Source organism: Pyrus communis, chromosome 8, assembly GCF_041283825.1.
Source record: "Pyrus communis isolate YQ-2024b chromosome 8, ASM4128382v1, whole genome shotgun sequence".
NCBI classification, from domain to species: Eukaryota; Viridiplantae; Streptophyta; class Magnoliopsida; order Rosales; family Rosaceae; genus Pyrus; species Pyrus communis.
Genome location: NC_142572.1, coordinates 20,076,553 through 20,088,785, shown reverse-complemented (window position 1 = coordinate 20,088,785; position 12,233 = coordinate 20,076,553). Strand labels below are relative to the sequence as shown.

The window sequence follows — 12,233 nt, the reverse complement described above, 5'->3', positions numbered from 1 at the left end:
AGTTACGTGGCCCTAGTTTACCATTTTTGACAGTGGTGTGATTCGTTTCGGAACGACTTTATGTTCCGAATGTTAGAGATTTACGTAGAAATGTCATAAAGGAGGCTCACTCTTCCACTTTTTCTAATCACCCCGGGAGTACAAAGATGTATCGAGATCTTCGTGAGAGTTTCTGGTAGGGAAATATGAAGAGAGATATTGCTGAGTTCGTCGCACATTGCTTGACTTGTCAACAGGCTAAGGCAGAGCATCAGTGGCCTATAGGCTTACTTTAGTCACTCCCTATTCCTGAATGGAAGTGGGAGCATATTATTATGGATTTTGTGACAGGCTTACTAAAGACTCGAGATGGGCATGATTCCATATGGGTTATTGTCGATCGATTGACGGAGTCTGCCCACTTTCTTGTTGTTGAGAAAACTTATTCTCTTGAGCGACTTGCGAGACTCTTTCTAGATGTGATTGTTCAGTTACATGGAGTTCCAGTGTTTATCATTTCCGATCGTGATCCTCGTTTCACTTCTCGTTTTTGGAATAGCCTTCGTAATGCTATGAGGACTAAGTTGAGTTACACTACATCCTCAAACCGATGGTCAATTAGAGCACACTATTCAGATTTTGTAAAATATGCTTCGAGTGTACGTACTTGATTTGAAAGGTAGCTGGGATAGACATCTATCGTTGATTGAGTTTACGTACAATAACAGTTATCAAGTGAGTATTCAGATGGCACCATATAAGGCATTTTATGGGAGGAGGTGCAGATCTCCTTTATACTAGGATGAGGTAAGAGAGCGTTGATTATTGGGACTAGAGTTAATACAAATTGCTGTATAAAAGATTTCCATGATCCGTGCACATCCATTAGTAGCTCAAAGTCAACAGGAGAGTTATGCTGATCCCTACAGACATGAGGTGACATTCGACGTTGGAGAATATGCCTTCCTACGAGTTTTCCCTATGAAAGGCGTTCTTAGGTTCGGACATAAAGGAAAGCTTAGTCCAAGGTACATTGGGCCGTTTGAGGTCTTGGAAAGAGTGGGCGAGGTTGCCTATCGCCTTGCACTACTGCCAGAGTTGTTACACATTCACCAGTGTTCCACGTATCTGCACTCCGGAGGTATCGTAGTGACCCGTCTCACGTCATTTCTTATAAGCCTATTCAGGTCAAGGAGAATCTCACTTATGAAGAGTACCCTGTTGAAATTATCGATCGGAGAGAGAAAGCTCTCCACACCAAGACTATTTCATTGGTGTGCGTGTTATGGAACAATCATGGTGTGGAAAATGAGACAGGGGACAAGATGAGCCAACACTATCCACAGTTGTTTGACTCAGGTGCGTTGTGTTTAGGGGACTAAACTCTTTTTAAGGGGGGAAGGATGTGAAATTCCATCCATGGAATTTCACTATTCATTACGTATCTCGTTATTTAAATTCGTATTTCATGTTTATGTTATCTTTATTAGTTAATTTTAATTCCGTTAATTTTAGGAATTAAATCGAATAGTTATCGGGTTTGAATTTTCGTAATTAATCTTTAAAATTCGTTGATTTTTCAAGCTCACAATTAATGTTTCGAATAGATCATGAAACCACGAACGGATAAGCGAAAGTCGTTTGCGAATCCGGGTTTTAACGGTATAATTATGGACGTTCAAAATCGTTTTCTTTCTTTTATTAAATTTTAGATTATAAATTAATTAAAACTTTCATCTTGTGGGAAAGAGGCCCAATCAGGTACAAGTTTAAGGGGACCAATCAGAAATTAGAGGGAGTGAGCCAACCAATCAGGAAAAGGGAATTCCCCCCTCCATTCCCGTTGACCCATGTAACTCGGTTTCCACCCAGCTTGATTCTGGCAATTTTGCTTTTTTTTTTTCATTGAATCACCACCATCCAACACCTACAAAACACTCAGTGACTTCCCATCTACCATCTCCACCCAAATTTGAGGGTTTTTAGGTCCAAAATTGCGAGGAACTTCACCAGAGCACCGGAGGTACTCGACGGCGATTCTACCGTTCCGGTGAGTCTCATCACCCACCACTGCGTGTGGCGGCACATGGGCTGAGACTCCACCTAACCACCCTAAACTAAATTTGATGCCCCGATTCCATATTTGACATCCGATTAACGAAATTCCATTCACCACTTGAATATTCTAACTAATGACGATCCGACCGTTGGATTGCCACCAAACTTTGAAGTATTATTGTACGTAATATTTAAGGACCTTAGGAACTTATGAATAAAAAATCTAGTAGTTGGATCTTACGAAGCAAGTGACGTAGGATCATAGACCCTACCTTTGAGCGACAGTTCAACTTCTCTTAAAATGTTACTGTGAGGATCCTATTGAAGTTGTGGTTATATGAATTATCGAAAGAATTCTAAATGTAGATTTGTACCTTGTTTTAGGCGACGATAGTACGTGACATCTTGATTATCGTGCTAGGGAACGTTAACACAGACTCCAGGTGAGTGACTTTAATATATGTGATATTGTTATTACCTGGAAATCCTCCCATGCTAGTATACTTTGTGGATATCACATGGATTTCTAAATTATATTTTATGCTAAATAATTGTTTTTATAAAGTTTGCCATCAATCTACTTTATGAAATGTTATGTGATTTGCCTATTTGAATTGGTTATGAATTGTGTTAAATATATTTGAATTGTTTATTAAACATGAGGGCTAGTAGAGGACCACGGTCCTGCTTGGTTAATCCACGATAAGGGACCATATTTTTTTTATGGATCGTGCTTGGTTAATCCACAATAGGTGATCCTTATATCTTAGGTATGGCCATACGTACTTAGGGGTGATCATGCTTGGTTAATCTGCGATGAGTGATCATTGCCTAACAGATTCGTAGGAGTGACTCTGCTTGGTTAATCCATGATAAGGGGTCACTACCTAGATGGTTTCTCAAGGGTGGCTCTGCTTAGTTAATCCCCTATAGGGGGCCACTTCCTGTTTGGTAACTTATGTAGGCTTCAGCCGAGCGGCGTCGCTCTAGCCCTAGTTTTTAGCGTATTTATGAATGATAGTTTGAGAACTTTATGTTTTGATTTAGAAAAGCCGTTGGATGTCTGGGTGACTCATTCGAGTTTTTAGTGACCTGATTAGGATTTCATAAAGCAAGATTCTATACTTGATGTTTATAAATTGTGATCGATGGTCTGTTTTTATTGATTATCACATACATTGTATTATGGTCACTTACACGAGCTTCACAACTTATCTGGGTTCTTGTTTACGCGGTGCACCATTGCAATGGTGTAGGCACTGATCATACAAGTGACAGGGCTAAGTAGATTCCGAGAAATCCATGGGTGGGGTAGCAGTGCATTTATCAGAGACTTGGAGTGTTTAGGTTACCCCCTTATCCTTTCTTGTACTTTATCTTTTGGGACTTTCTTTTAAGCATCTCGGACTTGTTCATAGTTTAGTGAGGATTGTGTTTTTTTTTTTTAGTGTACCTATTTGTAAATATCTTGTGGAGAACCTAGCCATCCTCATAATTATTTTGGTTTATCAATTAAAGTATTTCATTTCGTAACTTATGCCATATTCCACGAACATTACTTCCCCTTGTCACGTGTCGATAAATACCATGGTGATAAATACCATCCTCCCCCCCCCCCCCACCATAATCATATCATTCACCTGAGTTATGCTAATTTTACAGATCATTTTGATTAAAAAGCCAATAAAATATAAAGAAGCAAGTGAGATTTTATGCAAGTATATGAGCATAGCTAAAAATAAACCATATATATATTTTATCGTGTTTTTATATTTGCAAATTAATTTCTGGACAAGGTTTGTGACTAATTGAAATTAACCGCGCCTCCTCCCCCCCCCCCACAACAAAAAAAAAGTGTGAAATGCAGGAAAATCCATTTGATACTTGCAAGTGTGAAATGTCTTCAACTTGGAAAGGTCAATTTTTATGTAGTTAATTACATATGGCTTTTGATAAATCCGTAAAGTCAATAATTAATAAAGTTTGCCTTGATATTTTAGGATATATGTACATTTCTGAAAAAGATATATCAATATCTTGGAAAGGTCAATTTTTATGCAGTTAATTACATATGGCTTTTGATATATCCGCAAAGTCAATAATTAATAAAGTTTGCCTTCATATTTTGGATATATGTACATTTCTGAAAAAGATATATCAATATTTGACCCAACTCGACCATGACTTGAAATCGAGGTAAATATACATTACAGCATTTCAAGTGTGAACTGGTTGACAAAATTAGGTTGCCGGAAACTGAAAATGTTGACAGCTCCTGTACTCGTGTGAGTTGGTAATTGGACTCTTTTTTAATGATTTAGTTCTTGAAGTTAGTTCATGCTAAGTTAATCCAGCTTAGTTCTTAAAATTAATCCAATCTGAGAAAGTCATGTGCAACAAACGCACCCAAAGTGTATAGAAGAGCTCTATACATGGTATGGAGATAAGGAAGAGTAAGTATGACAAATGGTATGGAGATAAGGAAGAGTAAGTATGACAAAGTAGGTATGAGATAAACAAGTGATGAAACTAGAATTCCACCATAAAACTAATTAACAATATGAGTAGCCCAATATCATATAAGTGTTAAAATTCCTCTCTCCCACATGAAGGCTTGAGAACAAGTCATTTAAATAGAATTATCTCACTCTAACTACCACCGAGACCTTTTGTTATAAAACCCCACACCTGACAGATTGAGCAGGTGGCCAAGTGGGGATAGTATCGATGTTGTTGGAGTGGGCCCATGACCCGTCTACTTGAAATTTAACAATAAGCACATAGCAAAACTTGTCCCTCACCGATGTGAGACAACTCTCAACACGCCCCCGCACGTATGGCATATTTTCAAACCTACACGTGGACAACAATTGAATGACGTGGAGCGCATGTGGCCGTTTGGCTTCACACGAGGACAACCCGCTCTTATACCATGATGAAATTGGGGTTCCACCATAAAACTAATTGGCAATATGGAGAGTAACCCAAGATCATATAAGCACATAATAAAATTTGTCCCTAACCGATGTGGGACAACTCTCAACAACAAGCCATACTTCAATTTTTTAGACATGTCATACCCAAAATCTTATAGGACTCCTACAATGTTTCTTGTTTTTAGTTGTTAAAAACAAATAAATATGAATGATGCCCATGTCTTGTCACTCCATTCTCCGTAATCGAACATGCTTACAATGATCTCCACTGGACTTTTAGTTACTCCCCAGCTTGTATTGAATATGACCAAGATGAGGGGTGTGATGTATCCACACCGATGAAAAAAATTTCAATATGTTGAAAACAAGATCATGTATACCAAGTGTCATAATATAATTGATTGGAATTTTCTTTTTCAAATTTCTAATCAATTGTATTATATTGTACTTATTGTATCGGACCGTATTATAGATTTGAAAAATCACTCGGTACCAAGGCCCAAATTCATGTTCTAACAAGTTGATGAGTCCACTTAGCCAAGATTTTTTTGGGTCAAAATCTTAGTCAATGTAGGTAATATACAAGTGGCTCACTTGCTATTGGGACCTAACGCAAGAGTATTTAACCAGCAAAAGTTACATATAACCACATGATTTTTCTCAAAGTATACGAATATATAAAAGAAAAACTAACGAAAATGGTTTGAAAATTTTGAATTTTAACTATAAGGACAAAATAAATGATAAAATAAATAGTACCATAATTGACTTTTTGGTATAAAAATATGATTTTTCGTTAAAATAAACAGTACTGAAAGTTTTTCTTTAAAGTTCTCATATATATATAAAAGCTATTTGTGCTTTCTTACGTTAGCTACAGACTACTTACTGGTGCTCTTTGATCAATGGACACGCCCGTATAAGAAACCGACCAATTAAAAGCAAAGACGTGTACATGATCCCAAGCTGTGTGGTGGTGTGTTTGTCGGCCACCTAATGTTATTGCTTCTCGAATTTTTTTTTCCTTTCTGCTTCTGTGTGTTAGTCTTTGTAGTTATATATTTCAAGTTGATAATATATAATATTATAGGTTATTAGATGAATATAATATCCTTGTGGCGATCCTCATCGTGATCTTATAGCTTTTGGTAGAGGGAGGAAGAGATGAAAAGTCGAATAGTGCTGATGCAATTATCCTATATATTACTCTTTTTGTATGACATCACAACGTGGAAGAACACCATGGAAAAAAATACAAGTCTTTCTTTTGCTTTAATTATCTTGAAGTCTTTAGACCATGATTATCGTATAAAAAATGACCATTCTAAACTAATAAGGCTTCTCGCTTAGCGAGAGTCTGAGATGAGGGAACGTCTACCATACACAACTTATCTTTATTTTGCAAAGAGAATGTTTTCACGACTCGAATTTGTGACTTTTCGATCACCAAAAAGTAACATTTCTGCTGCGTCATGGCTCGCTCTTACCATAAATATTGTATGATCCAATGATTAATTAGAACTCATAAGCACATTGAAAGCACTATAGTCTTTGTATACAAAGATTGCAACCATTTGTATAGATTGGCTATGTAGGTTATATAGACAACTTTGAATCATACATATGACAAAGTTTTGAAATTTGAGGTACCATCCTATTTAAATAAGTTATAGAAGGTTGGTAGACATCATTTTTTTAAGGAAAACTAATGAAAATGGTTTGAAAACTTTGAGTTTTAATGATAAGGATAAAATAAAGGGTAAAATGAATAGTACCAGGATTGACTTTTTAGTGTAAAAATGTGATTTTTTTGTTAAAGTGAACAGTACCGTAGACTTTTCGTTAAAACTCTTTTTTTAAGACCAAGATACATATTATATACTTACAAAATTTTGGTGAAACTTCAAAAAATTTAAAAGCGGAATTAGATATAATAAAAGGTAAATTTAATATAATTTAATAATCAATAAAAAGTCACATAAAAGAGTAAATTACTAACATTTAAATAATTGAACAAAAACTATCATAATTTACGTAAGAGACAACTTGATAAAGCCAATCGACACAAGTGAAAAAGCGCTCGAAGGGGTTAGTACTTAAATAAAACGTCGTAATTTGTTTCTTGCTATTTTCTAAAATGAAAAGGCTCCAAGCAAGCAACAAAGGCTCCAAGCAAGCAACCGTGTATTGATTGTGTTCATAAAATTGCAACCGCATGTAGAGGTAGAAAGTTGTCCTGATATCCATCTACTATGTTTATCAAAGTCATTGCATCAAGGTAATAGCTAATAAGATTAAGGGTTTATTTGAAAGTGTTTTTAAAATAACTAAAATCGTTTTTAATGAAAATGTTTTTGTAACTCATTCTTAGTAAAATAGTAAGTGATTGCTGAAAAAACATTTTATTGCTTCATACAAGAAGTACATAACTGATACTTCATGCATGAAACACTTTAAATACTTTTTAAATCCAAAAATATTTTCTCTAAAAACTCTTTCAATCATTTTAAAAATAGTTCGTAACAAATCCTAAGATTTTATTGGCAACTAGCTATCTTGTCATATGGAATTTGTACGTAGGATCATATGCTAGTGACCTGCATAACGTAAGCTTGTGCACGTCATCGTTTTTTTTGGGTGTATTTGGATGTTATATATTATTGTATTCTTTGTCACTCGCCAACTTTCATAGAAATTTCCAGGAAACTAACTGAACGAGCTCCTTTTCCACGCAGAAATGTTAAGGAATAGAAACTAAGTTCATCTATTGTTTGATTAATCAGGATTATCTTACAAGGTCTCTTCTTTATCATGCACTAACAGAAAGAGACAGAAAATGGTTTTCCATCTATGCCTGGTGTGTGTACTGTTTGGCCATTTGCCACGTGTATAAATCATATTTGTCAAATTGTACTCGCGTGCATATAAATTAATCATTAGTAGTTTTCTTACTGATATAACTCTGATTTATAAACCGTCCATGCGTGTTTCTGCCACTAATGCGTTTGTCGAAATTTATGTTTCTGTTAGCTAGAAGTCTTAAATTATCCGCTATTAAACCAATTTTAATTTGTCTTTGTTAACAAGCTAGTTATATTGTTGAGAGGGATCGCATCCGCACACATCATGTCATAATCCACACACACACATACATACATACATACATTCATACATACATACACACATATATATATATATATATATATATATATATATTAATCACCATGCATGCGCACTTAGGCAAAATACCCAAATTGTACACAACTTTTGTCCATTGTTTATGCAATCACTACATGTTAATTAGTCATTTCATCTATGATAATATAAATCAAGTACAATTAAATCATGTAAGAAGAAGAAGAAGACTAGAAGTTGGTAAGTCAAGCATAATCTTGTTTTTTTTTATGTGAGTCACTGCGTTACACCAGCATGTTTACGTCAGCTGATGTATGATTAAACCCTATTTCATTGTCCATGATCTTTTTGAGGTTGCTTTTCACTTGTTTTGTTGTCGATGATAATAATTTGATAATGTCGTTTTTTGCTTTTTCCTTGTACTTTTTTAGAGACAAAATTACACCACACGCTCCCTCCGGAGTTCCTTGATCGATTAATCGAGAGTGCCATTAGGTTTTTCGTTTGGATGCTAACAAAAGGCTAGGACTAAGAGAAATTACATAGTCGTCAATAAGACTTGGTGATGTAAAACAAATAGCTGAATGGATTGAAGACAAAATGGGCCGAAGGAAGACAAAAAGACGCAACATAAATTTTACAGGATTTGACATCTAAGCTTCGTGTTGGGCCCACAATACCTTTCCGAAAAGAACACGGCATCCCAGTTCTAACACATAACCTTTCTATGCAATGGCGAAACTAGAAATTACTAGGAGGAGGGGCGAAATATAAAAGAGTAAACATTTTTCATTTTAATTATGTATTGCATTTTAGCCAAAACAAGGAACAAGAATTAGTAGGATCCATACTACTTTCAGGTTCCTTATCCATTACATATGTCACAATGTATAATACGAAAACACAAAACAATTAAAACTCCATGACAGTTCTCATTACACCAGATTGCAGAGAAGAAGACGAAGGGGTCTGGCATTCATTCAAATTTTTTTGAAGGAAAAATTAAGAAAACATAAAATACAAAATAAGCAATGTCTGCACCGCCCCCAATGGATTCTGATCTACTTGATCACAGCTAATTTGGCATGCAGAAAGAATGCCATAGAATAAGTAAACAATCCTAGAGAGAGAGAGGAAAGAAGGCAGGGAATGTCTGAGAAATAGAAAGATATGGAAACGCTTCCAAGTTTGCAACCCAAGAAGGAAGCGAAGTCTCAGGCTTTTATTCAGTAAAACGACATCGTTTCAAATTAATTTTAAACCCAAGTCGAAAACAGCATTGTATGACCTGGGTATTTAAAAAAAAAAAAAAAAAAAAAAAACCCTAGTAGCCCTGCACAGAGTAGTACAGCCGCTGCAGAACCAGATTCTTCGACGAGCAAAGATGAACCAGAGCGCCCCTCCTTGCCCCTACGTGGCTTCGCCATTGTTTCTATGACATATAATGAATTTTAGCCATCCGATGTTGTTTATGCTTCCAAAACCGCATTTTAAATTCCATAATAAAAATTGGACCCTTCGATTTACATGCGATCAATGTTCTATTCCAAAAATTGGACCCAAAATAATTACTTTTCTTTTTTTTTTTTTTTTTTACAAAAAATGATATTATGTACACTAAAGGGAAGATGGTGAGCTTAACCTCACAATGGACTAGCAATAATGTGATTCAAATTTGCCTTTTGTGAGAATTGAACCTAAGACCTTTCACTTACAAGTAAAGAGGAATACCACTAGACCGTAGTACTTAGTGGCACAATCTAATTTTGGTATACATTGGATTACTCAGGCTTTAGAGCATCTCTAGTGGAGTTCCTAAATAGGGACAACTACTGTATAAAATGAGTATAAAACAAATATAGGGACAAAACGAGTCTCCAATGGATCTGAAAGTGAGTCATTCACCAGATACTTGGTGTGTACCCACATATAGGGATTGTATAGGTACACAACCTTAATTGCTGCTGTGCAGCTGAAATTCACTCGCCTCTACTCTCGACTGTTGCTAGACTCGCCAGACAGCTGCAGTCGCGGATCCCAGCGTCATCAATGTTTTTTTGGGTTATTATACAAAAATGGTCCCTGAGATTTGCATGATCAATATAAATGGTCTCTGAGATTCAAAATCAATAGAAATGGTCCCTGAGGTTGTCCACCATCCATGATTTTTGTCCTTTCGTTAAAAACGATTTTGGGCAATTTTCAAAGCTTTGTAACTCAATCGTTTTTTAACCAAATTCGACCCATAATATATCAAAATGAAGATAGAAAAGTGTAGAATAAGATTATACCTATTTAGAAGCCCAATGGTTGCCGGAGATGGTAAAAAATTCGCGGGAAAACTGGAAAACTCGCCGGAAACTGGGTAAACTTTAAACGTTCATAACTTCTTCAATACTCAACCAAATCGAGTGATTTAAAAATGAAAATAATACTTCTTGACAATATGAAGAGAATGATACCTTTTTTGAAGGCTAACTCGCCATGGTTTGGTCGGACAACGGCTCGAAAGTGGCTAACCATTTTCGAGTTAGCCACTTTTGAACAGTTTTCCGGCTAAACCACGGCAAGTTAGCAGTAAACAAGATACCATTCTCTTAGAAGTATGATTTTTGTTTTTGAATCACTCGATTTCGTTGAGTATTGAAGAAGTTATGAACGTCTAAAGTTTACCCAGTTTCCGACAAGTTTTCCAGTTTTCCCACGGACCAGTCACCTTTTAAGCTATTTTCCGGCCATCTCCGGCAATCATTGGGCTTCCAAATAGGTATAATCTTGTTCTACACTTTCTTATCTTCATTTTGATATATTATGGGTCGAATTTGGTTAAAAATCGATTGAGTTACGAAGCTTTGAAAATTGCCCAAAGAGTTTTTAAATGAATGACCAAAATCATGGATGGTGGACAATCTCAGGGACCATTTTTATTGATTTTGAATCTCAAAGACCATTTTTATTGATCATGCAAATCTTAAGGACCATTTTGTATAATAACCCGTGTTTTTTTTTTCTTTCAACAGATTCTAGATCAATGGTCCCTATTAATTGTTAGACCTAAAATTTGTTACCGTTGAGAAATCAACGGTTCTGATTAGCTTTTAATGTTTTTACCGTTGAACCATTAAAAGCACCAAATTGGAATTGTTGTAATACATTAACGTTTGCTGCCATTGATTAAGTTCACTTGTCAATCAAACACCAAAAAAATCGAACTTAATCAATCCCACATGCAAAAGAAGCAAACGTAATTGGTTTAAAATCTACTGTCTTTTTTTCATTACGTGCTCAACTACCTACCTAATCAATTTGTCAGGACATAATCTAATAATGAAGCAATTCTAATTATGTTTTTGTGAAAAAAAAAAAAAAAAATTTGGTGTCAGAATTTGATTTTTTTTTTTTAGTTAAAATGTTCCAAAAAAAATATTTTACGACAACGTAGCGTTAAATTAATTAAAAAAGGTTAACATAAACAAAAAAATATGCACGTAATCAAATTAACACATAAAATCGTAAAAATCTCAAATTTAGGGATTCTACTATAAGAATTCTCCCGTTGGAGGTAATATTCTTCTTAAAGATTTCCTTTAAGTCCTTAAATGAGTACTTAAACGTAATGGTAGAAATCGTTAAATAAAGACTTCTATTGAAGATGCTCTTATGTGCCCCAGTCCAGCCTAACCCATTGGATCCGGTGGACACACCGATGCAGCTTCTTCTACTGATATGGATTGAAATCTTCAGGCCACTCAGTCATTGCGGACTGATTCCGTTGTAATAAAACCCAAATGGACACCTTCCAGCAAAAGGCCAGTTTTTTTATGTTTGGGCCTTTCTGGCCCACTTTTATCCGATCCAGTGTTTGTTTCCTATGCCTAACCACCAGTCAAACCTCTACTTCTCTATCTGAAAGAGAAGTGCCAATATCTCCCCAGCGTGAGTCAACGGTTATCATTTTGTGAGTCATTTCTCAAGAATGTTTAAGATATGTTGCATATGCTCGTGGTGGCATGCGTGACTGATCCTAATATTATGGACCTTTATAAAACATAGACTATTTTTAGATCATGACCGCATCACAAATATAAATTGTTTGACGTAACAGATTCACCTATTACATCAATT

General features: G+C 35.6%; 1 protein-coding gene across 1 annotated transcript; it reads left to right on the top strand.

Moving 5' to 3' along the window:
* Window positions 1–846: 846 nt before the first annotated feature.
* On the top strand, window positions 847–1,523 carry LOC148695295 (uncharacterized). Its single transcript, XM_088698354.1, has 3 exons — window positions 847–1,007; window positions 1,121–1,338; window positions 1,495–1,523. Exons 1-3 carry the CDS (start codon window positions 847–849, stop codon window positions 1,521–1,523), a joined length of 408 nt encoding a protein of 135 aa, XP_088554480.1.
* The last annotated feature ends 10,710 nt before the right edge of the window (window positions 1,524–12,233 follow it).